This window comes from Apodemus sylvaticus, chromosome 13 (genome assembly GCF_947179515.1).
Source record: "Apodemus sylvaticus chromosome 13, mApoSyl1.1, whole genome shotgun sequence".
Lineage (NCBI taxonomy): Eukaryota > Metazoa > Chordata > Mammalia > Rodentia > Muridae > Apodemus > Apodemus sylvaticus.
The window spans coordinates 38,515,098-38,542,237 of record NC_067484.1 but is presented as its reverse complement, the minus strand read 5'-3'; the positions used below and the strand labels follow the sequence as shown (position 1 = coordinate 38,542,237).

Below are 27,140 nucleotides of genomic sequence, written 5' to 3'. Positions count from 1 at the left end.
GCCTATCTTTGATAGAATTATCAGAAATAATAAGTTGCCTCATTTCCATGTATCTTGTTATTATATATCCTGATTTTTGAAAGCATGGGTTGAAGAGCAACAAGCTTATTTATTTACATATATCCTTACATACCATGTTTGCTCTTCCCTTAGTAGAATACAAGGCTCACAGAACTAGGGGCCTTGTCTGTTTACTGCTGTTTTTGACACCACACACCAGGTTCTCAATGGATACTAAATATTTGATAAATAAATAAGGAATGAAACATAAAATCTATGGTTGACAAGGTGGTTCAGTGATAAAGGCTGCCAAGCCTGATGACCCGAGATTGAATCTTCATTGAAGGGGAGAACTCATACAGACATGGACACACACACACACACACACACACACATTTATAAAAGAAAATAAGTATAAAAATGATGTGATATTTGAAGAGATCAGATGGGTAAGAACGAACGTTCCCTGCCTCTGCAGGCTGTACTAACACATTCAGTGTGCTGATAAATTCTCACAGAAATGTGACATTCATGAGAGAAATCTAAAGCTCAATGGATTTTTAACAGGTCCCACAAATCACACAGGTAGCATTGAATACTGCTTCAAAACTTTCACTTTATTTCCAGAAGCCTTCCAGATTCCCAAACTGATGTATTGAAGAACTAGAATACTCTGAAGAGGACTGTGTTTCTCCAGCCTATTGCTTATCAACACAAGGATATTTTGCAGTGGGGTGTTAACTCCACCTAGACATCAGTGACTGTGTACAATAAACTTTGTGTCAGGAGGCAGCAATTCTGTAGCTGGAGTCTCTTAGTCCAAAGCTCTCTGGTTTGAACAATATGCAATGCTTGCTATGCAATGCAATACATGCTTGTTAAGCAAATTAATAAATGGAATTAACTTTCTTCTCAATGCTTCTAAACAGGTCCTGAGTGGGTTATCTGCACCTCATGAGAATTTATGGCCATTAGAATGAAAAGCAGCTAGGAGCTTGCAGGGGAGTTTGCTGATGTGTAAGCAGATGTGGTTCTCAACCACTGACCACACGAAATTGGGAAACTCTGAAAATGTACGACCCATCATAGAGGCAGCTGACCACACAGGGCAACTTAAATCAGAACTAATTGAAGTTATATAAGACTGTTAATATATTCCCTCAGTCACACTAGCCACATTTCAAAGTGTCTCCAAATGTTACATGGTCATTGGCTACCATGAGAGTGATAAAGAATATTCCTTATAGCAGAAGTCTATGAGGTATCATTATGACAAAAATATATTGAAACCCAGAAAAGTCCTGCTTGCTTGGCTAGCTTGATTTCCTAGTTGAAATTCTACATTGAAAAGAATAGGATGGTCTTCATTCCCAGGAGTCTCGGGGCAAGCCTCAGACTTGGAAAGGTGAGGAGATTCACTGTCAAACAGGAGCAACCTTTACTTAGCTGGGCTCACGTACAGCCAGTGGCTGACGTGGAAAGAGCCGTCCTGCAATGATTCCCGGCAGACTCACTGTTCCAGAGACCGTGCCAGCACCCTGCTCCACTGAGCCATTATGTCTAATGCCATTCAATACCATCCCTGTTGAGGTTGATGTATAAAGCAGAACACGGAAATCTGAGAAGTAAAAAGTTTGGGATGTGAGACACACCAGACTGTGTATGGTTAGATACACAACCTCCAAAGAACAAATTTGAAATGTCTCCTTCAAATTATAACTCATCTTCGGGTAATTTCTTTACATTATTAAAGTAATTTTGGCCAATACAATTTAACCACCTCGGGCTCCTTTGCCAGAGAGATGATCTAGTTCCTGTCAGTGTATCAGAATAGGCAAGAACAAAAATGACACCTCTTAATTTATGATTAAGTTTGCTGGGATGAGCATTTCTTCAGTTTGATTCTTTGGGACTTTCTGATTTGTTCGCATTTTGTAATCATTTGCTGGTCCTACTTAGTCTTCTTCCCAGACAGAAAATGATTCATGCTTCTTATTTCCATACAAGAGATGACCAGAAGAGCGGAGGAGGGGACGATCAGGCAGTCCCGCATTTCCCAATACAACAGGTGGAGGACACTCTTTGCAAGTTCTTTGGTGGTGGTGGTCGGGGTTGCGGATTGAATACCCTCTTCTGGTCCCCATTTGCCTGCCTTTTTCCTGGCCTTCAAAAAGCATATTTCCGATTTCTGATTTTTCTCAGGAGACACCAAGTGTAGCTGATGCTCTGACCAGGGGAGGGAGGGTAAGAAAGATGCAGGTAGGGCAGCTAGGCTGGGGCAGACCATTGGTTTCCTGGCAGTGAGTGGAGAGAGAGGGTGCGGCACAGTGGCAAGAGTAAGTGTAGCCACTAAGAACCAAAACCGCTAAAGTGACTCCTCAGACCCCGGGCGGGGAGCAGTGGGAGAGGGTCAGGCTAGGACGCCAGGGGCTGGGGGAGGGGAGCCCACCCACAGCAGTGCGAGCTTGCTGGGGGCTCGAGCAGCCGAGCTTCTTGGAAAAACCCAGCGGGGCAGAGGCATCGGGAGGAGCGAAGCCAGGGCCCGGGAAGCGGTGTCTAGAGGGCAGGGGTGGGGGCGGGTCGGGACCCAGAGTGGAGCCAGACGAGGGGGAGACCAGGGGACAGCCGCGCTCAAAGCCGGAGGTGGCCGCACAGGCGTCGTTTCCTTCCGGAGAGAAGGATGGCCGACCCAGGCGTAGGCTGGGGGGCGTCCAAGGGCGGGTGATGGGGGAAATACCGCGGCCCGCGCTTCCCCACGCCTGGCAGCCACTACTAGGGTGGCTCCTCCTTCGGGCCGGTCCGGAGCCCGGCAGCGGGCGGGAGGGAGGCGGGGAGCGAGGGCGGAGGCTTCGGGAGGAGGAGGGACCAGGCGCGCCTGTGACAGGGTGGCAGCCGAGAAGCGGACGCGTTGCCGCCGCTGCTCCTCCTCCTGCAGCTCCTCTCGCGGCCGTCGCCGCCGCTGCCTGCGCCTCCACCGCTGCCGAAGTTTCACTCCCGACCCTCGGCGGGAGCCCCAGCGCAGAGCTGAGCCGCCACCTCGCCGGGAGCTGCAGCGCAGCTAGGCGTGCGGAGAGCTAACCCGCGTCGGTGCGCAGGAGGCGTTCACGGCCCCAGGCTAGGGGCGCGGAGACCCAGCCAGGGCGGCAGCCAGCCTAGGGGACCCACGACAGCGCCCACACCGCCCACTCTGCCTCCGTGCTCTGAGCTGCTACGATGGCTGTGCGCTCCCGCCGCCCGTGGGTGAGCGTGGCGCTTGGGTTGGTCCTGGGCTTCACCGCCGCGTCCTGGCTCATCGCCCCCCGGGTGGCCGAGCTGAGCGAGAAGAGGCGACGCGGCTCCAGTCTCTGCTCCTACTACGGTCGCTCGGCTACCGGGCCCCGCGCGGACGCGCAGCAGCCGCTCCCCCAGCCTCAGTCCCGGCCGCGGCTAGAGCAGTCGCCGCCCCCTGCCAGCCACGAGCTCCCGGGTCCTCAGCGGCCGGAGGCGGCGCCCGGAGGTCCTAGTTTTCGGAGCAGCCCCTGGCAGCAGCCGGCTCCGTTGCCGCAGAGGAGGCGAGGACATAAGCCCGAAGGTGCGACGGCGCTTCCAGGCGCTCCGGCTGCCAAAGGGGAACCGGAGGAGGAGGATGGGGGCGCGGCTGGTCCTCGGAAGGGTGGCCAGCCGGGGAGCAGCCACAACGGCAGCGGGGACGGGGGTGCCGCTGCCCCGACCTCCGGACCCGGGGACTTCCTGTACGTGGGTGTGATGACCGCACAGAAGTACCTGGGCAGTCGCGCGCTGGCCGCGCAGCGGACCTGGGCGCGCTTCATCCCTGGCCGCGTGGAGTTCTTCTCCAGTCAACAGCCTCCTAGTGCTGCGCTCGGCCAGCCCCCGCCACCGTTGCCTGTCATCGCGCTGCCGGGGGTCGACGATTCCTACCCTCCCCAGAAAAAGTCCTTCATGATGATCAAGTACATGCACGACCACTATCTGGACAAGTATGAGTGGTTCATGCGCGCCGACGACGATGTCTACATCAAAGGTGACCTCCCAGTGTTAGCTGTCCCCACTGCCCACCTTCTGATTCCTTTCTCTGCTGTCAACCCCAGCTCCTACCCACCTCCTCCACCGTTTCTCTTGCCAGCACCTGCTCCGGGCTTCTGCAGCCCCTGGCCGTCTATCCCCATCCCTTGCATCCGCCCATCATTCTTAGCCTGCGCCTCCTCTCCTGCAGTCTGTATGTTCCTCATACCTGCTCAGCTTCATCCACTTTCCTCGCTCTTGCAGCTGTTCATTCCATCTGGCTCAGGGCTCTACTCAGAAGGCTAAGTAGGGGACCTCAGAGCTAACCCAAAAGCCATTCCCGCCCCTCCCCCAAGCTCGCGGTAGGTGATAGTTCCCCAAATCTGTCCAGAGGGGCGTGTCCTGGCTAAAGGATAGCAAGATGCAAGATGCTAGAGCAGGGCTGGATATTTTATGTTGTTGCTTTCCTTCCCTGCTCCTTTGTTTCACCTTAATCTGGAGCAGTTTCAAGACAGCTGCAACTGTGGGTAGCCATCTCTTACTGTCCCAGATCTCTGCTTGACATTCTGTGGCTTTTAGAAACTTGCCCCACACCGTGAGACCTTGAATACACCCACCAGCCCACTGTGCTGTTCTTTCCAGCCAAGTCCCCATTTTCTGCCACACTTCAATAAAACTCAGCAGCAATCGGTGGGAGTTTCCAAAGGTCAGGTGAAGAAGAGGGGTTGACGGTTTGGCAGTGCATTGGATTTAAACAGCCTCTGGTACCTGCAAGCTGCGTCGTACACACTCACATTGGAACCTTTCCAGTTGCTCTTGGTGGCTGCAGCGTTTGAACAGATTCTAGAACTACCTAGACCACACCACTGAGCCACGGCATGAGAAAACTTTGTCAGTATTAAAAGAAAGGGACAGCTTTTTATCCAGATTGTTAGCAGTTCTGGCCAGAGAATTTCAGAGCTCAATAGCTCAAAGTTTCTTAGAGTACAGGAGTCAACTTTTTGGTTCAGATAGTGGAGAAGATGGGAAAAAGATCGCAAAGGAAGAAATAGGCTTGTCCTGGAGGAGCAATCGCCACTGTACATGCTCCCTACCTCTTATCCTAAGGAGTACAGCCCGTCTCGGCATGTGCTGGCTATTTGTAGACCTATGACTTTGTCATGATCAAGGTTAATACCTTTCACATAATGCAAGGGCAAGCAAATCCTAAGTTCTTCTTTGGGGCAAGGAGATGATGTCCTGTTAATAGAGTTGTTCCGAGTTTAAGGGAGAGGAGCCGATCTCTGTGGTGCCATTTGAAATGAGAGATTTTGATAGTTACGTGACAACAAGTCTATCATGATTGCATCCCTCAAATGTGGTATTTATGGTGGTGTCAAAGAAAAAGTATTTTTCAGAAGTATTGCCTTCTGCTCATTGTCTTGAGGAACCTAGACTTTAGAATAATTGTCTTCTATTTCTCATCAAAATCACCAAGATTTTTCTGGCAAAGGAGCCATACTTTGCACCATATATTGATAGGGCCTACTCCGGCCATGTGTTTTTAATGATTTGGAGTATATATTGTCCCTCAATTCTTTGAAATGCCATATTCTGTTTTTATTAAATTTAAAATGCATTTCTATCAATAATCCAGTATAGTTTAAAAAAAATTCCTATTGACAGCTAGAGGGTGAGACATGGGCTGGAGATAGTGGCCTTGCTTATTAAAAATAAGAGTACCAAGGCTGACTAAGGACACTGAAGAGGGTGACAACTTATTCCGATGTATCACTATACAGAATATCAGATGCTTTGAACTCTTATAGCTACAAGATTTTACTTTCAATCCTTTCTTTTGATCAACTTACCACCCACAAGTCAGTACATCTCATTATTTTGATTGTAATGTTCATGATTTTTTTCCTCTAGAATAATGCCTTCCCAAGTTCAGTTTCAAGATAAGGTTTTGTTTAGATCACCTCCTAAATAATGTAGATTGTGTATGACTGAAGTTTAATTAATAATAAACTCCCAACCTGGTCGATTATTATAAAAATAATCATTGGATATTGGAACTATGGAGGTAGCTAAATGGGTAAACTCACCTCTCAGGCATCAGGACCAGAGCTGCAAACCCCAAAACCATGTCAAAAAGAAAAGCATAATAGATATGGTGGAATACTCTTTGGAGCTCCCTGGCCTGCTAGTCTAGTCTACTTGGTGAGGTCCAGGCAAATGAGAAAGACAATCTCCTAAAATACACCCAGGTCAGTTAGAAACACACTGTCTTCAAACCCAAAGCGCTTGGAACCAGAGAAAGAACTAAGGTTGAACTCTGGCTTCCTTGTGAATGAATGTGATGTTGTATCCACATACATTAGGATATAGACACAATATGCCTACAAAGAAAACTACTTATCAGCTCTCAGCAGATTGCCAGGCCAACACCACCAGGTATCAATTTGATATTATGTTGTATTTCTGGAAATCTTTATTACTTCAAATGTACTAAGAAGCAATCTTCATTCCTCTTCTCTTCATCTCACCTCTGCTGAAATTGGGTGACAGATTCGTTAAAATTGTGTTAAGGTTTAATAAATACCCATGACTTTGCGTTGGGACTGGGAAAGGGGGGGCAACATTTGAAATGTAAATAGATAAAATCATTAACAAAAAAGGAAAATAATGACAGAAAGGAGAATTGTTTCTTCTTCTTCCCAATGGTTTAAGGTGCATGCTGAGGTTAAGAGAAATGGCGCAAGTTCTCTCACTCCATTGAACATGGTAATTGCCTGTGAAATGAGGACAGGAGGTGACTCTCGGCTTTCTCATTTTAGGTGATAAGTTGGAAGAATTTCTAAGATCCCTAAATAGCAGCAAGCCTCTCTACCTGGGACAGACTGGCCTGGGGAATACAGAAGAACTTGGAAAGCTGGGGCTGGAGCCGGGGGAGAACTTCTGCATGGGAGGACCTGGCATGATCTTCAGCAGAGAGGTTCTCAGGCGGATGGTGCCTCATATTGGTGAATGCCTCAGAGAGATGTACACCACTCACGAAGATGTAGAAGTAGGGCGGTGTGTTCGACGCTTCGGCGGGACACAGTGTGTCTGGTCTTATGAGGTAAGCCTTAAGGTTGTGAGGAGATATTCATGCATTACAGGTACATGCCGCTTTGCATCCTGGACAACAATTCTTTTATTTACTTTTCTTTATTTTCTTAGGGATGGGGAGGCATCTTTCTTATTAGATCCAAAGCCTTGATGAGGTCTTGTTGTTAGCATGAATTTTAACTTTAGGCAAACCTTCAGTTATACCTCTGCCACCGGATAAAATTCCTCCACCCCACTTTATTTCCTTTTTTTGGTGTTTATATTCATGTGCATTTATTTGCTGTCTCTAACTAGAGGGCTAATTGTAGTTCTTTCCATGTAATTTTTATTATTTATTGACCTGGATTTCTTCTTTGTGTACATGAGGACAGCTCTTTGTTTTCACAAGGCTAACATGTGCAGTCCTTGAGAATATTCGAGCGAGCGGGAACTAGACACTTAGGGGAAGGTCATCACTATGTCATTCATGATAGGTTCTTTTCTAGCACTTTACGGCTCTATTTGATAGCGTGTGAGTAATCTGGGGCAATGAGTGACTGTGTCACATGACTGTCACATGATTATGTTTTTCACTTGTTCTCTAGACTTTATTTATGTCTGTTTTTGTGACAATTTATCAAAAGTCAAAATTATTTAAATATGGAGAGGTATGTACTGTTATGACATCGTGGATATTAACTTTGTGGAACTTTTTTTCCCCTTTAGAATTTGGCTTTAAAATCAAATGAATTATCCTTTAAAATAGTTTTCCTGAAAGATAATTTTAGTAACAATTGATTTGGTGTTTAAATAATACATTGCAATTTTAATGCAGTTTGATTTGCAGTTATTTGGAGTTTAATTTTATTTTACCTTCCCAGTGGACACAGAGTGCATCTCAACCTCTTTATCTTCAAAAGTTTTGTAAATTTAGCAGGGAGAATGCATGTAAGGAAAATACGTTTCATGTGAAATGATTGTTTCTCAATGTTACATGGTTTATTTTATTTTTTCTTTCAGGGTTGTAATATCTCTTTATTTAGTTTTTTTAAAAATGTCTTGTGACACAATTTGTTGAGGTATTTTACACTTGATCTTAGCCAAAAGGCTGAGAAGCAGATGTTGAGGTATTTTAAAGAATTATTACCCACAGGGAAATTCACTGATAATTATGTATTGGGGATCTGTATTAGGCAAATTAAGTTGATTATACAAATAATTGCTTTCAATAGGAAAGTAGCAAGTTTTATTTTATAAAGCTATCCTATAGCTTTTGTAAGCCATTCTGGTAATTCTAATACTCAGAACCCTGAAGAGGAAGGATTGTGAGTTTCAGGTTAGCTTGAGCTATATAGTCAGACTCTGTCCTAAAAGCAAAACAAAGCAACAGTATTTAGAAGAAGATTAACAACAAAGTATTACAGCTTTTATCATGAAAGGCGACTTCACTGAACTCAATGCAGAATTCCCTCTAATATAAAATTATCTGGGATACAACCAATACTTAATGTCTAACCTACATTCAGCCAATTTCATGTGAAGATCTGCCACAGCAATTTTGAAAGTATGAATAAACACAAAAGGGAAATATGGAGTTCTTGATAACTTATTGCCTTCCATTAAATAGAACACTCTAGCAAAAAAATCTTTTATTATCATTCACGTTTTTCACTGATTTTACTACAAATGTCCAGTCTTTACCTTATGCTCTATCTGTTCATCTTCCACACCAAGAAAATGTTCTCAAGTGGTGTGCAAGCTCTCTTGTATCCTACACATTGGTGATATTTCCCATAACCTTTGCAGTATGTTTAAATTTGGAATGACACTTGTCCGTCAATGACTTCAGAGTCTGTAGGAAATAGATCATTTCAGCATTTAGTTCTAGCACTGGAAAAAAAATAAAGTGTCCTGAATTGCAGAGTGTGAATGTCACACTGAGAAACTTTGAGGCCCTCAGACAGTGCTGAGTTTGTGTCCAATTGTCAACGCATGCTGGTTACATTGTCTCAGTCGGAGGCATTGTGCATTATGCCTAGTGGTAAGCGATCAGGAGCTGTATGACATGGATTCTTAAACTTTACTCACTTCGCAGCCATTGGTAATGCTGATTCATTGTTATCAGAAGAGTCAAATTAAAAATTACAATCTTTAATTACACTTTACATGCTTTAATGATTTTTTTGGCCTAGAGTGAGAAAACCATTGTTTTATTTTAGAAATACCAAAAACCACTGAGAGTAAACTCGCCGTGAAACCCAGAGTGCTTCTAAATTGCATTATAATGTAACCAAATTAAAGGAGAATGTGTGGAATAGATTATTTCCTTTGGTACTTCAAGAATCCTAACCAGGTTAGACTATATCTACGTAATGAAAAATGACTCAAGAAACTACTAGATTCATTTCAAGAGTTCAGTTCTGTTTCCAGAGGTTTTCTTAGTCTCAATAGAAAGAAAGTTAGTGCTTTCTCACATAAACTCCTCTCCCTCCCTCTCTCTCTTGCTCTCTCTCTCTCTTCTGAGATAAGAAAACAAAATTACAGCAAAACTCTCTAGAAAAATGAAAACCTACATACATTTACACAGAAACATCTATGTAAATGTTATAGCGGTTTATTACTGACTGCCCTAAAACCCAAGCAACTCAAGTGGTCTCCAGCAGGCAATCCGCTTACTTTTGGGGAACGCATCTCGTAAGGCAGCTGGAACCTTCTCTTGCTGTATCTTTGGGACTTTGAGACACTAATGTGCAACTTCAGTGCCTGGCAATCAGAACCCAACAGTTTGTTTGTCAGGTGACTTCTTCTCCCCGTCTACTCCCCCACTTGCTTATCTCTCAGGGGACACAAAGGACCAGATGTCACTGGAGAGTATTGATGGATACTTTCCTACTTAGGTCTGAGCCATCCATTTTCCAAGTTGTTAGTACAGGTTGCTGCTATACTCACCTACACCTCAGGTTCTGTGTATGTGTTTGAAGTTAATTCTGTTGTACTCCCTCTGTACTAGAATTGATTGGTCCCTCCTGCTGGCTAAGGTCACACGTCCAGTGGAACCCTGACTTGACTACTGTGGGTCTCTGGCATTCTAGGAGGCTCTCAACATTGCCTTAGCAATGGAGGTTTTTAAAGTTTTGTGCTTTTAGTTTGTTCTGTTTCCTTCAGTAGAGGCAGGCAGGTTTCAGTTCTCGTCATATCTGATTGGACACTAGGATTTCCATGGGAATTTATTTTATATTCCTTGTCCAAGCTGATAAAAACAACACTTTTTTTTTCTTTTACAGACAGGGATTCTCTGTGTAGCCCTGGCTTTCCTGGAACTCACTCTGTTGACCAGGCTGGCCTCGAACTCAGAAATCTACCTGCCTCTGCCTCTCAGAGTGCTGGGATTAAAGGCGTGTGCCACCACTGCTTGGCTACAACAACACTTTCTTTCTTTCTTTCTTTCTTTCTTTCTTTCTTTCTTTCTTTCTTTCTTTCTTTCTTTCTTTCTTTCTTTCTTTCTCTTTCTTTTTTCCTTCCTTCCTTCCTTCCTTCCTTCCTTCCTTCCTTCCTTCCTTCCTTCCTTCCTTCCTTCCTTCCTTCCTTTCTTTCTTTCTTTCTTTCTTTCTTTCTTTCTTTCTTTCTTTCTTTCTTTCTTTCTTTCTTTCTTTCTTTCTTTCTTTCTTTTGAGGGAAGCAACCCTTGGCTACAAATTTTATGACATCTCTTTCCATAACATGAATTTTGGTAGTAAGAATCAAATTTATATTTTAAATACTTTGTTGTGAGGATTATACTTCATTGTGATTAACACCTATAGATGCCACATTAAGGAAAGAAATAAAAGAATTCACCATTAGAGTAGATTAATTAAGAGCAAGTCAAGATTTGAATTGTTCACTTCAAGTTTTCTGTGCCTCTGTCTTCTGTCTGATGTGTGAGTCTGATTTTGAGTCTGTGTCTGTATCGTTGTTTGTCTGGTGTACGTGTCTGTCCCTAACAAAGGGCTTCACTCTGTCTTTATTGAGAAGCATAAAGAGCATGCAAGGAGGAAGGAATGGGTTCTTTATAGCAGCGGTTCTCAACCTTCTTAATACTGAGACCCTTTGATGCCTTTAATGCAGTTCCTCACATTGTGGCAACCCCCTAACAAGATTATTTTCATTGCTATTTCATAACTGTAATTTTGCTACTGTTACAAATTGTGATATAAATATCTGATATGCAGGATATCAGCTTTGCAACCTACAAAAAGGTCATTCTAACCCCTGAGGGGGTTGTGCCCACAGGTTGAGAACCACTGCTGTACAAACCTCTTTAAAGGAGTTTTACAAGGGATTAAGTCACTGGCTCCAACTGAACCCACTGACCCAGATAACAAGCATTGTTTATCAACCAATATCCATGAATGGTTACATTTATGGGTGACTTTAGGAAGTTATTCACAGCTTCTGTATTTGCTGATTTCAGCAAATGTTGTGCCCACATTATCTGAGCCAGGAGCATGGAAGATTACATAATTTAAGATTACATCTATGCATTATCTTAAGTTGTAAAGATTGTTAACAAGGGTAACCAAAGGCAAGTAGTGTAGGTTCTTAGATTGATCTCTTAAAGGTAAGTTAAACAGTTTGAGGACACAGTAGGTTCTCTGGCTCTGAGGTCCAGAAAATTTTCCAGTCTCTTAGAATGTAAGAGATGCCAAGATGTTTATGCAGGTTTCCTCATTTGTGTGTCCCTGTGTGGAGTCGAGAGTTTGATGTTGAGTGTCTCCCCAGATGTTTGCCACTACATGTTTGAAGCAGGATCTTGAACTGAACCAAGAGTTCACCATTTAGGCCACTCTGTACCCCAGTTCTCAACATTGGGTTGCAGAAGAACATGCTAACATGTGTGACTTTCATTTTGGGGTCTGGGGACCTGAACTCAGCACCTCCTGGGTACACAGCAAGCACCTTAGTCATAGAGCCACCCCTCCCAGCACTAAGCTCTGTTATCAGAATGTTCCCTAGAACTAATTAATAGATGCAGTGAAGTCTAAGTTTTTATCTAAGATTCAGTCTTTCAGAAGTTTGCTGTTTTGTTTTTGCTTGTTTGTTTTTGGACTTTCCTAAGAGCAGGAAGCCTCCCACATCTGCCCTTTCTTCCCTGTCCCATTTGTCAGATGAAACCATCCTAAACTGTCTTTGTGAGGTTCTTGCTGCTGCACTGTTTTCTTCGTTGTACAAAAATCAAATCACCTCCTGAAGTTATGGAAAATTCAGTACAGATGTCGGTTGTGCTCTGTAAGCTTCGGGCATTTCCACCGCTAAGTGGTCCCTGATTACCTGACCTGAGACAAGTTATGTATTCTGAATAGATGCTTTCCAACAGTTGCAGATGCTACTAAGTTTGAGAAATGCCTCCAGACAACTGGAAACAAACTAGATGATAGCATGACATTCCTAACAGGTTTAAATGCTTTTCTTTCCTAATAAGTCACAAATATTTCAGTTTCTTGAAAAAAAAATCAAGTCTGGTTTCTGGCTCTGTCTGTTTTCATTGTCTTGTTGTTTTAAACAGTTCGTTCCCTGAGAAACATAAGTTCAGCTGTTTTTCTACTTAGCAAGTATTCAAAATACAAGGCAATGCATCAGACATCGAAGTGTAGTTTGTGTTATGTCACACATCTTTTGTAGAATGGTATAGCTTTTAATGGGACATTTTGTTCAAGGAATTTAATTGCTACAAGAACAGAAAGCAGGGAGCCATGTGAGCCATTATTTGATGTTGCCAAATACCAAAACCAGTCAAGGAAGGTGGGAATTGAGGAGCTGCTGGGCCTCACAGGCCCAGTGCAGTTCTTATTTAATCACCTAAGAAACACCCTGAACCAAGCCCAAGTCCTCATGTGTGTTTACTGTTGTTCTGTATTGGACATTAACAGTTCAGTAAGTGTGCTACAAGTTTATGAATTAACTAAACAAACATGATTTATTCTTTAAAACCCAGCGGGCACTGTCTCGGGCCTAATAGATAATTAAATTGATTTCTTAATTGTTGTGAGATTCTCAAGCCTTTATTTACTGATTTTAATTTTGACAGCAGTGTTCTTCATTCTTTGTGCTCAATACTATCTCAAGATTTTTTACTATCTCTTTTTGTTTCATTAATTTTTATTAGGAAGTTATTTGCTTATAAAAACTCCTATATCACTAAGAGATGGCTTAGATACACATACATAAGAAAAATAACTGTTAAAGTTCAAAGTACTCAAAGAAAATGAAACTTCAGAAAAATATGGTAACAACTATAAAAATACATATTGGCTCTTATTTTCTGAACATTAAATAATAATTTGGAATATTAAAACTTAACAAAAAGAAGCAAGTGACAGAAAGGAATGTAGAGGACCACATTCTCAGCACCTCAGCTAATAGAAGGTAGTGGGTTCAGTTGGATGTTTATTCTAACTTCCTTCAACAGACTCGGGCTGGAAGGCTAAGGGAAGATCCTGTGAATGGAATGAATTCTCTTTAGAGACAACAGTTTTCATCACGTGCAAAAGTGTTTGGTGTATTGCTGGATTTTATTTTGAACTGAAAAATGTTCTTCAGAGACTCCTCTGTGGCTAAGTAGAACTGTCTCAAATCTTTTCTAATAAGCTGCCAAACAGTTTGAAATGCTAAAAGCTCAGTGTACAGGTACTGTGGTTATGGTTGAGAGACTGTATGTGTGATTTAGCTAACCAAAGGATGGTAGGGGCCACTGCAGAAGTCCCACTGGCCACCTCTAGTCCAGGAGGTTTAGATGAGAAGGATGGAATTCTAAACTACTGGGCCCAGGAGTAAATCACCATTGCATAACTGTGACCTGCTGTTTAGAAACATCTCTTTTCGTAAATACTAATTTAATTTTGAGGCAAACTTTGCAATCACAAATCAAAATATAAGGGGATATATATATATATATATATATACTTAAAAATAAAAGCTGTATTTAATGAGATAAAAATTTTTATAATAGCAAGATGTATTCTTAGCGAAACGAGGATATTTAATGCACCTGAGTAGGTATCCTGAAAGTACACGTGATAAAGCACGTTTAACGTGTTCTGCTCACATAGCTAGCTTCTTTCACTTGCCTGTGAAGCTCCCTTTACAGACAGTGTGTCACGAGCACCTTTCTGTCTTATGGCATGGACTAGGAGGAGGGCTCTGGCTTCTAGCTTACCTCTTGCCTTCAGCTCTGACTGAATTGGGCTACCACCTCAGACATGTCTCTCAATATTATTTCATTCTGCACCACGGAATCTACAGTTGAGTCCAACTGTGATACTCTGTGCCACAATACAGATGATATCATTCTTGCCCCATTTTATTAGCAATGGCATTTCGTAGCTCACCAAAGATATCCGTTCACACATTTAGTGACTTAGTTCTCCGTTAATGGCTTTCATTTCTCTTGGCCACTACCAACTGCAAATTACTCCTAGATCAGAACTATCCCCGTTCCAGTCCTTAGTTTTCCATTCACGGATGGTATGGCTGTTGACAAGTTATTGTGTCTTTTAGTTCTTTGGTTTTCATTTCCTCATCTACTAAATGGTATTACAATAATTTTGTACTTAAAGGGTGCTTCTGGGAAAACTGAATGGCTCAATGTGCACAGAAGCATTTCAGAGTAGTAGCTAGTTCTCTAAGCTGCTCTTGAAGAAACAAACAGCCATAAAACAGTGCCAACTTTACAGAGCCATGGTGGGGAGTATAAAAGATCAATACATTGAAGGTCTTTAGAATCTTGCTCAGCATGTGTTCATGTTAGCTGTTTCTAGTCTCCAAAATGGCAGTGTTTTTTGCCTCATGCCCCATTGGAAGAGATAATGTCAATTGGAAAGGTTAATTATAATGGGTCTTTGGAAGATCTGTTCTGCTAAGGTAGGGAAAGTCTTGATTCAGTTTGTTTAGTGATTTATTTTTGTGCTCATCTGTACTTGAGTGTGTGTGCATGAGTGTAGATACTTGTAGACACCAGAAGAGAGCGTCAGATCCCCTGGAGCTAGAGTTGTAGGTGATTTCTATAAACCACCTGACATGATAGGAACCAGATTTGGCTCTTTAGAAAGAGCAGTATGTAATCCTAACTGATGAGCCAGCTCTCCAGCCACAGTGTAGTGGTTATTTATTTCCACTACAGAATGGGATTCTCTGAGGGACTTTGAAAATAGTTAGGAACCAACTGCTGGTCCAATATATTAGAATCTTTTTCCGGGGATGCCTATTGTTTGAAATAGCCTGGGTGACTAAGGTGGTCATAGTGTATGTTCGAAGTGACTAAGGTAGATATAGTGTTGACCTCACAGTACTCATTAGGATATATGCATGTCACACATTCATGCATTGTTTGGGGGTGGAGCCTATGCATTCAGGCTTGCAAAAAACTACTTTACCAACTGAGGTATCTCTCCAGTTCTCAAGTGTATTGATTTTAAGTTACCTATGATATTTGAATATCCAGCCAACTTTGAGTTATTCTTTATTTTCTTTCAGACATAGAGACTAACAAAAACTTCTATATAATTGTCATCCATTTGTTTAAAACAGCAAAGTCCCCAGATTTTAAGACAATAATATGAAACTATCACTTGCAGCCATATAGCTACTCCTCTAATGACTGTGCTCAAATATTACTTTAAAAAGAACATCAGGGTGGATTTTTCAGAGTTCTTAAAACTAGCTTCACACATTCAATGCTTGGGGAATTATAGTTCTTCTTAATCACCATATCTGAATGATCTATAATAACAGAGTTCTAAAATGCTTGAATGCTGATTCCCATTATTTTGCTGCTGTGATATCGACTTATTGCATTGGACTTTGGTGCTTTAAAGACAACAGGCATTCAAGAGACCTGTATGATAAATTCCAGAAATGGTAACTTTATAGATTTTAAAATCTTTAAATGTAAATGTGATGTCCTCTGCTTGTCACCAGTAAACATTCCTCTGCCCATCGCTGTACTGACTTCTTTGGAGGCGGAAAGTAAATGATACTTTATTTCAAATAAAGGAAAGAAGTGCTCCATAGAACTGGAAAATGCAGTGCATTCTTCAAGCCTTGAGCACCGTGGAGGACAGTTGGCAGATGCAGAGAAGATGAAAGGCAGCACCATATCACATAGCATGTTTGGGTTCAGCTTCCGAAAGGTATCAAAAGTGAGAATTAAAACCGGTAGCAGAATCCACTTATAAAGGACTTATACATCATACTCACAAGTTCAGATGGATCTGTAGATGTGTGAGTAAGCCTTAGAATCTCATGGAAAACTGTGGACTAGAAGAAAGTGTAAGATTGTGAAAAAATCCTTCTGGTTGATGTTAATGAGCAGCTGGTATAGAAAATCAGTCCACTGGGTCATAGAAAGCTTTGATGAGGTCTGAGTGGAGAGTATCACACAGATGTTTTCCTTAATGGCTCTAGTGCAGGAGGATGCCTTAACAGTCCTGTGCTTAAAGATGGGGTCTTATGGGATTTAGTTATAGCTGCTGATTGTGTGAGATGAATCTTAATAAAAGGGCCAAAGAGGAAGTGTACATGATGAACTTAAGATAGAGCAGACAGAGAATTGTCCACAGTAAAGATAATCTAGGTGTGCAGTACTAGCCTGGGAAAGGTTAACATGTCACCTGGGCTTCAGGCTTGAAGATGATAGTATTCCCAGAGGTAAGGTATGTGAGATGAGCAAGTCTGAGTGACCAACTTATTTCAGGAATTGGAAGAACACAGGAGGATGTCTACTTAGGGCACACCGAGTTCTACTCATTATTCATGTATTCAGCAAATAGTCACAACCTTCTAATGCCCAGGCATTCTTCTACAGTTGCTGTTTCAGCAAACATTAGATCCAAATCCTGACCTTATATTCTAGATTATGAACAAGGTAAATAAGGTCGAAAAAGACTCAGGAAGGCAGAGAGAGAGAGAGAGAGAGAGAGAGAGAGAGAGAGAGAGGTGCAGGCAGAGGCAGATACTGAGACAGACACATACATAGAGATAAAGAGAGACAGAGAGATAGAGAAAGACAGACAGGGGCTGCTACACAGCTCTGTGTAGGGAGCCCTGATGGGCTTTACTTAGAAGACAACTGTGTGAGTGACACAGGGAACAAGGGAGAAAATTCTCATCAAAGAAGCATGGACAAGTAAGCCATCTAGAAGGCAAGGGACGCTCAGGTGGAGTCCCAGACTGGGGTGTTGAAAATGCAAGATCAGAATGGAGAAAGGACAGAGGGCAGACATTGTGCATGACAATGATGTTCTTTGGGAGGACGTTTACTAAGAAAATTAAGGCACATCTACCTTGAACAAGTTTTCTGGCTAGTGAGGAATGGGTCCCAACCCACAGTGATCATTATCCTTTATTGCCTATATGCATTTATTTTAATCAAACTTCACTTCTTGGTAAAGCAAGTATTGTGTAAATAAAGCTCATGGCTGACCCTGGTGACAAGCGCCTGTGGGTCCTTCAGTCAATTCATGGCCCTGAAGTGGGAGGAGGGCTTGAGACTGGACTTCTGAGACATTGCATTGCCAAGTCTTATGGTCGTGGTGTGACAGTTCTGTTTTGTGATTAAATCTTTGTTTTAAAATCATTTGTTTTAAATGTTTTTAAATAAAATGTAAATACTAAGTATAGGGTGTTAAAATAATATAATAAAGTGGTCAGAGCATACAGATATAGAGTGAAAAATATTACTATTTCTGTGATTCATCTGATTTTAGAATTTTCTTCCCAACATTTTTTTATTTTTATGTTTTTTTTTTAAAAACTAAGACTCTTTTCTTCTATATCCAGTTTCTTTTGAATGTCAGAAAACTTTGATTTAGTTTCTTTCCCTGGTTATTTAGTTTTAAGAGGGAAGTAGAAGAAGTAACGTATGCATTGTTCTGAACATTAACGTTGTTCAGTTATGATCATTGCTGGGAGCTGTAGTTTGATGAGGGAGTGTCTTTCCCAAGACACCGTGTGCCCAGCTGGTGGCGCTAATGAGAGCTGAGTGGATTGGGAGGGCACTGGCTTCATTAGTGGATTATCTAATGATGAGTTTGCAGCTGAACTGCCTGGAGAAGGGGGAGTCTGGAAGAAAAGCAGGCCACAGAGTCATGCCTTTGGAGTGTATTCCTTGTGCTTGGTCCAGTCTCCTTCTCTTTTTCCAGACTGCCACTAGGTGCACAGCTTCCTTGGCCACATGCTCATACCAGTATGATATTGAATAATGGACTATAGGCCATGGACTAACCCCCTCTGAAACCCAATGAGCCAAATTAATCTTCCTCTTATACTCTTTCTCTCATGCATTTGCTATGGTGACAATAAAAGTGTTAGCAGAGAATTACTCTTATATCAGTATCTTATATCAGTAATATCCTCTCGTTTTATTTTAATGGCTGCTTAGAACTTCAAAATGATTGAATTACCATTTTTTTGGAGAATCAAAAGGAAAATAGACTCCGCAGCACTCCCAAATGCCCATGTTTATTGGTTGCTTTTGATTCCAGGCAGCAGTCTTGGCTCTCCCAATGATTAGCCTTTTCAATATTAATTTTATTATTAATTATCAATGATAAATAGTTTATTATTTAATTATTATTTTTTTAAAAAAGATTTGCCAAGAACCTCTTGGGAGGATAACATGCTGTGTGGTTTTAGAGGTAAATTCTGTTTGTGGACTATACGGTTACAGGGATGGAGTTAAAGAACAAACAAACAACAAAGGGACAAATTCATGCCTTCCTTTATGGAGCTGACACCTTGATTTATCAACACTAGTACTGTTTGATGTGGTAACTAAGCTTAGGTTCTTTGACTAAAATGAATTTGAACTAATAACCTCAGATTAATTACTCAGGCTGTTGCTAATTAGTCTGTTCTTCTTGATTTTCTACCCACACAGTTTCTTAGAATAGTTTAGTGCTCACTTGATTCCTCTGTGACTGTTTACATTCTGCATTTCTCATAACTGACCAGCATCTTCCTTGGTTTCCCTTTCCATTAAATAATTTAACACGTCATGGAATTGCGACAAATCAGAGTTCAGAGAGAATACTGTCTGACTTGTAAGTTAACAGAAAGCCTTACTGTGTGAGGTCTTATAATTGCAATCTCATTGGAAAAACAACAATATCAACTAACCACAACCTGTCCCCCTGCTCCTCCCCACCAGGAACTCCCAGGGACTAAACCACTAACCAAAGAAAGAGTAGGAATGCCATATCTGGCATCAATGGGAGGGGAAGCCCTTGGTCCTGTGAAGGTTTGATGCCCCAGCATAGGGGATGATAGAGGGGTAAGGTAGGAGTGGAAGGGTGGGTGGAGGAGCCTCCTCTTAGAGGCAGTGGGGAGGGGGAATGAGATAGGGGGTTTACGGAGGGGAGACTGGGAAGGGGGGCAATGAAAGAAATGTAATTAAAGAAAATATCCAATAAAAAAAGAGCCTTAGTTTATCAGCCCTTCCTTTTGACACCATTTTGTAGTAGTAGATTATCCTTGTTATTGTGTTGCCATACAATATTAGATGCACATCCAATCTTTCCCATGGAATATTTAATGAAGTGTCCATTGTAAAAATATTTTCAACTCCAACAACAGATTTGTTTCATTTGAAGAACATTTAATAACATTTGGGGGAGCTAGGCAGTCTCAGGATTATCAGTATAATAATGAAAATATATAACCATAACTATAGGATGATATAATTATGATGCCTCAATAAAAACAATATTCTTTGATACTGACTATAAATTTAGGTATTTATAACATTTTTAAAGCTCTGGTTTGAATAAATTTTAAATTATGTATATTTTAATGAGAACTGGGCTCCATGCTTTTCACCTCTAATTCTCATTTTGAAATATTTCTCTTTTATCAGCTCTCTGGTTTTAGTGCTGCATTATCATATTTAATTTTGTCCCGGTGCATCTTGGACTGATTTCTATGGTGAAATACATGATGTACTCTTCATACAATATGTTCTACATCTTACTTATGTGCTCCTGTGAAACTTCTGGCAGATGGACACATGACCTAGGTGCTGTGTCCAGGAGGCTGTGCTTATAGGTTTAGCACAATACCATGGCTTTAACACTTGAACTGAATTGAATGGCACTAGTGTTCAGTCACTCAAGCTACCACTTGAAACAGCTGATAATGAGCGAAACTGATTTTTCACATCTGGCAGACAGTTGCAGTGTGTGTCTGACAGTTACCAAGGGGCACCACATTTCACTTTTCTGAATTTTATCCTAGATGGGCAACTTTAAGGGGTTTTTGTGTAAGATTATAAGTCAAAATACTGACGATCCCTAACTGAGGGAACATGTTTGAATTTTTCAAAAAGCACCTGCTTTCATCTCATTGTTTGCTCCAAAGGTTTGTGATTGCAAATAGTCTGTTTAATTTTGTAAAGAATTAGAAAGATTAATGCTTGTTTATTTCCTCTTCTCCATGTTCGCATTAAATTCTAGTGTGTGTTACACACATACATTTAGGATAGTTACCCAGTGTGTCTGTCACAAGCTCCCATGAAGCCTGTGCAAACTTAATCCCTTGTGGTGTTGATGGAAGATAATGTCTACAGGATAACATATGTAGTTACAAGTTGCAGATTTTAGAATATTAGAAAATTATGAACATTAAATTTTTCTTAGCTTATTTGTATCGTAGGGTTTTTCTAACAAAATATAATTTTGTGGCTGAAGTAATGTAGCTAGATTCTAGAGTGGGATCCAAAATATTTTCTGTTATTTAAAAATTAGAAGATAATTCCAGTGACATTATTATTTTTTTGCGGGGGGGGGGTGGATAATAGGTTTATTTGGCTTATACATCCAATGGTATTATAAAACAGCTTTGATAAACTATATTAAATCTGCATGTCAGGGTTACTATTAAGGTAAATTTAGATGAGAATATTTTATCATTCTGCTGCTTTTTGAGATCTTAGAAGTTTGAGTAGTAACTTATTATAGCATAACAATATTATAATAAATATTCCAGAATCCATAGCTTGTTGTGGCCCTATGAAGGTCTACTTTCTTTCATTATTGAATAAAACAAAGCTATTAATTTATTAATTAATTGAAAAGTCTAAAATATTGTTAAGCTCATGATGAGCAGTAACCTACATTTGAACATTTTTAGTATATAAAATGAAAATCAACTTAATGATGTGATTGTTTCTGTAGTGGGTACTCTACACTCTGAGGCTTTCCTAGCTGTACAGGGGTTCAAGATGTTTCTTGCATCTTATGCTACAAGTGCTAGTGCAAACTAAAAATTTCACAACTAGCAGAGATCACATAGCCAAAGAATTTACAGTCTCGTGTTGAACTCAGATTTATATGATTCCAATGGCCACACCCTTATCAAATTGTTACACTGACATCATGCCTGTAAATTCAAGGGACAACCTTGGACTTTTAGTTTTGAAACTCCTGTCATTGTAGACAGACAAGGCCAGATGCATGTGTATACATCACTGGACGGAGTTGGAAAAATAGCACACAAGTGAATGATGTTAGGCCACAAAGATGGAGTTGAGAGCAGTATCCAATGATTGTATTGCCTTCTCTTCTAGACATGCTCACCTATTGAAGAAAAAGGAATACCGTCTTTCCAAGACAGATCTATGAGGTGTGAATGCATGAGATCAAATTTGCTCTTGCTTTCTTGCTGTTAGTGTGTTTCCAGGAAATTAATAGAATAATAAATCTTTTAGTAGAAACAAAACTTGTCTTTTACTGGGTGTCAGTTCAAAGATAAGACAGTGGGCTGTCAGTTTTATCTAAATGACCTTTATTTCCATCTGTACTTTTACAAGCAGAGTGCATGCGGGCATGCATATCACAAGGAAAACTTGTTTAATGTAATATATTCTGAGAAGTCAGCATATAAGTAATATATTCTGAGAAGGCAGCATATAAGTAATATATTCTGAGAAGTCAGTATATGAGAAAGTAGATCTTGTTCTCCTCTTGGGTGAGGTGTATTACCATATATACATATATGAGAAAGTTACCAGGACTAGTTAAATAGTACGAAACAAAATATCTAATATCTATAATGTTATAAAAACTATTGGTTCAGGCAATTAAAATGAATGTTTCATGCTAATTCGTTTTCAAGAATAAATGTCTTCTACTTAAGTTAAGCTATTAATAAATCCTCGTGAAACTCCCTAAAGATAAGTAGTGCCCTTATGAACACAACTCTAATAATCATTGCAAGAAGACTGTGATGAGTTCTAGACATGTGCTTAGCTTCTGATATAATGCAAAATGATAGAAATCCATTCAAGCCTTCTAAAAACATACTCCCATTTTTTTGAAGCTTAATGGAAGTATGAAGGCACACAATAGGGGTATCAGGGCAGTAGGACATATCTGAAGGAGCAGTGTAACCACTAAGTCTAAGATACTGTGCTTTGTTCAAGGCACAGAACCTCCTTAGGGTCAGCATATAAGAATAAGAATATGAACAACAGAATGCATACTCAGAGCAGGAATGGGGATGCTCACATGTGTCACCACTTGGGATCATGACATTTGTTAAGAGAGTTTCATGGATAAGTTCAGTTGATCTTAACTTGAAAACCTAAGTAGGGAAACCTCTTAGCACAGATGGAATGTGGAAGCCCTATGAAGTCCCAGACAGCCAGTGAAGGTCACCTAGACTTAAACTTTTTCCACTCATAACTACTTCTAACTTGTAACTTTTTATATGTATCTGAGTATACAGTAATACCAATCCAACATTTCATGGTAGTAAATCACAAATTTATTTTGAATAATTTAATTTATATATGCATTATTTTTTAGCTTTTCTTAAAGACAAAAGCAATTTTGCACACTAAAATGAATGTGCTGCTGATTTTCAAAGAAAGTAAAATATTGGCTCAATATTTAATAATGCAGAATGTAGAATATATTCAATATTTTTCAGAGTTAAACAACAGTTTGATTGTTTAGTCATCAATACTGTTTTATGTCTTGTACTGGCTGGTTTTGTGTGTCAAGTTGATATGGGTTGGAGTTATCACACAGAAAGGAGCTTCATTTGAGGAAAAGCCTCCATGAAATCCAGCTATAAAGCATTTTCTCAATTAGTGATCAAGGTGGGGGAGCATTGTGGGTGGTGCCATCTCTGGGCTTGTAGTCTTGGGTTCTATAAAAAAGCAAGCTGAGCAAGGCAGAGGAAGCAAGCCAGTAAGTAACATCCTTCCATGGCCTCTGCATCAGTTCCTGCTTCCTGGCCTGCTTGAATTCCAGTCCTAACTTCCTTTGGTGATGAACAGCAATGTGGACGTGTAAGCTGAGTAAACCCTTTCCTCCCCAACTTGCTTCTTGGTCATTGTGTTTGTGCAAGAATAGAAACCCAGATTAAGACATGTATGTTGTACCAAATGGCAGAAATATAATAAGGACCATTTCAGAAATTGATCATCAATCTTTCTTAATCTCAAGCCAAATGCATTTATTGATTTCTTATGACACTCAAGTCACAGACTCAAATGGCAATTCTCAGAAATCAAACATCCTAACACAGTACCATCCAAAGATATTTGACAGTTACATTTGGAGAAATGACAGTAGGAAAATATTAAAAGCCTTTGCTCTCATAAGCCATTATCATTCTATAATATTATTAAAAGAATCACAATGCATATTATAATAGTTTCTGAGCTAAGGTGCTTCACGCATTGTACAGCATGATCACAAGTGCAGTACAAATGTTATATGTTTAGCACCAAGCCTACAGTGAATTCCTTCCATGCACTCCTAGAAACACTTCAGGTTCTTTATGTTTCATCTTTTTAAATAAATTTGGCTATTGCAGGATCAGAAATATTTTACAATCGACAAATTATTTATAACCTCCCTACTTATGATATGATCTCATGTGAAGTCATGCCCCAATTCAAGGGACTGAGGTCTAGATCAGAGCTGTATAGGAACAGACCTCAGCAGCTCCAGGGGACAGTCAAGATTCTGTAAGGACAGAGTGAATGGTGTGGTGATCACAAAGACCTGAGCAACTGAGAGAAAGCAGTGGACGTCTACGGCAGAGATGAGAGCCCCAGAACAATGACAGAGTGAGAATGAGTGTTTCTGTCCACTGCTGGGGACAATGGGTCTTCATTAACTCTCTTCAGGTTTCCAATGTGTATATAAAGGTGCACATAACAGGTGTACTTGTATTTGTGTGCATGTGTATGGGCACTGAGAGCAAGGGTCAATGGTGGGTATCTTTTTCAGTCACCCTCTATTATAGTTTTGAGACAGGATCTTTCACCAAGCATGAAGCTCACACGCATTGACTTAACTGCCTTGTCAGCTGGGGTTTGTCTGCCTCTGCCTCCCCAGCACCGAGATCACAGAGATCACACTAGATTTACTTAATGTATTTGTTTATAAAAACCCCAGTTTATTTATTGGAATTAAATAAATATCATTATGCTCATATGGGAGTACTTTACAAACAGAGCTATAGCCTCGATGTTGTAACTCCTTTCTTTTTCTACTTCTTTTTCACTTTAATTATTCACTTTTTATTTTTAGGGTATTTAATGCTGTATTTCTATCACTTCCCCCCCCCCCCTTCCCTTTTCACGCTCCGACATCGCTCATGTTCCCCCTCTCAAATTTGTGACCTCTCATTTTCTATTGTTACATAGATATTCTTAAGGATACAAGAAATGCATTTCCTACTGATTTTATTTAGTATCATTTATATGCACCTGCATTCATCGTATGGGATTCGATAATCTATCAAGTGGCTCATCTTAGATAAAAATTATGCACCTTTTATCAGAAGTCATTAATTGTCTATAGTTCTTCATCTAGGGGTGGATGTTGTGAAATTTTCCTCATCCTCGTTGGTCCCTGCCTTTGTCATTATGCATATCCTGTTCAGGTAGCCATATTATTGAGATTTTATGGTGCAGCTTCCCACTCACATCTAAAAGCAGCAAACATACTGGTTCTATGGGTTTTGGAAACTTTCCACTCTCTCCTTTGAGCCTTAAGTATAGTGGTTGCATTGTAGGTGCATCAGTTTGTAGGAGGCATGTAGGTACTTGTGCTCCCAGATAAGCACCAGGGAAAACAAGAATGTTAAACACACAGGGTTCTCTCCTCAAAGGAGACAGATTTTTCCTGTTAAACTATTTTTTTATCCAGAAGGTTGGGAGCAGAGATGATTAGTAGGTGACCTCTACACTATCTAAATGGCCAGGTCACACCAGCTCCCTCAGATCCCTGTCTTAAGGCTGTTTATCTCAGTTAGTTTATAGCACTATTCTTCAGAGACCCTTACAATAAGCATTGCTTACCATGAGCCTGCTTCTTTAGTCATCTATAGCACCTATCTTAAATAGAAGATACTGGTACTTTACAAGAGTTTAATGATGTCTTAAGTATTGTTGTGTAAAAGGACTTGAGTTAATTATTACCCAGAAACCTTTTTCCCCAGAGTGTAATGTGGATGTGGTTTATATTTACCTAAAATAAACTATCTGGCATCAAACTCTCCAAGTTTGAACCAACAGTGGCTTCTGAGTCATGTTAAAATGAATTTCTTTCTTGACTCCCTTAGATGGCACTGTGATGACTGTGGTGTTTACAGAGACCCCCCACATCAATTGGGGTTGTACATCCCACAGTTAGTTGTTCTCTTTAGTTTGACCAGTCTGTAATAATCTCTATCTCCTCTATAAAGAAATTTTTTAATAGGGGCGATAACTATCCTTACCTGTAGCTAAGTATAAAGGGTGAATGTAAAGTATAATATATCTCTATCTGGTATAGAGTCTCATTACACCTAGAACATGAAAGGCGGGGTCTTGCCTTTCCTTTTGTTTATTTTTAATTTTTATTTTCTTTCTTTCTTTCTTTTTTTTTTTTTTAAAGACAGGACTTGACTGTGTGCCTTGGCTGGCCTGGAACTTGTGGTGAACTTCCTGCCCCTGCCTTCTGAGTGCTGAATTCACAAGCATGCATCACCAGGCCTAACTCTTGTTCTTTGTGATATAAATATGGATGATATTAAATATTCCTGTTTGAGACGTGAAAAATGCTGTGCTTCTAGAGACAGTGTAGGATTCCGTGCAGTGGTGAGTGATCAGAGTACAATAGCCGTTCAGGGAAATAACTGGAGCAGTATTTAGGGAACATTCTGTAGGAGTAATTCCAGGTTTCAGAAGATGGGGAGGAAGTTTTCGTCAGCAGCATAGGAGGTTTATTTGAGAAGGACTGTCTAAAAGGCCCAGTTGTGGTCTTGGATAGAGCTGATAATTGAACTGAGATATCTCAAGAATACTCAGTTTAAAGTTAGCCCTTCCCTCATATTAAGTGCATCATACTGAAAGCGAGGCTATAAAGGAAAAAGAAACTACAAAGAAGAATCGTTTAATTCACATGTGAAGAAGTGACTCGTTCCTAAAGAGAACACGACTCTGTTGGCCACATTTCTCCAGTGGGGCTAGAGGAGTGCATTATTGTAAGACCATTTAATTTACTGACTGAAATTGGCATTTGTGATGCAAACTTTCTGACATTTAACATATTTGTTATCCTGTGTATGTGTGTTTGTGTGTGTGTGTGTGTGTGTGTGTGTTTGTTCACATGCATTCTTCCTGTGGCATTGATGTGTGTGTGTGTGGGGGGGGGTCAAGAAAACAAAAACATAAAGTTGGTTATGTCTTTCTGTGAATGCTAGGGATCAGACTCAGGTTGTCAAGTTTGTATTAGAAGCATTTTTACCCTCTGAGCCTTCTCATTGACCTCTGATCTGTTTTATTTGCTTATAGGCCTTGCCCAACTTGTTTATATTGTTGGCAGGATCTCACCACATAGTCCAGACTTGCCTACATCTCAAGCTTGGCCTTAACTCAGAATCTTAGAACCCTGGCCTCTGAGATTGTAGGCATGTGAACCACAAGTAATTTCAGAAGTCCTTTTCTTTTTAAATTCTGTGTATGAAAATTATATAATTCTAGTTCTCACAGAAAAGCCATGTATGGAGTACGAAATATAGAGAACTGTTTTTGCC

The 27,140-nt window shown here is 40.7% G+C and overlaps 1 protein-coding gene across 1 annotated transcript in view; it reads left to right on the top strand.

Annotated features, from left to right (window-relative positions):
- The first annotated feature begins 2,887 nt into the window (after positions 1–2,887).
- Chsy3 (chondroitin sulfate synthase 3) overlaps positions 2,888–27,140 on the top strand; it is a 258,972-nt gene continuing 234,719 nt past the window's right edge. The window contains exons 1-2 of the mRNA XM_052155852.1: positions 2,888–4,021; positions 6,822–7,105. Of these exons, the coding sequence (XP_052011812.1) occupies positions 3,214–4,021; positions 6,822–7,105 (1,092 nt within the window). The 5' untranslated portion in view covers positions 2,888–3,213. The remainder of the gene's footprint in view (positions 4,022–6,821; positions 7,106–27,140) is intronic.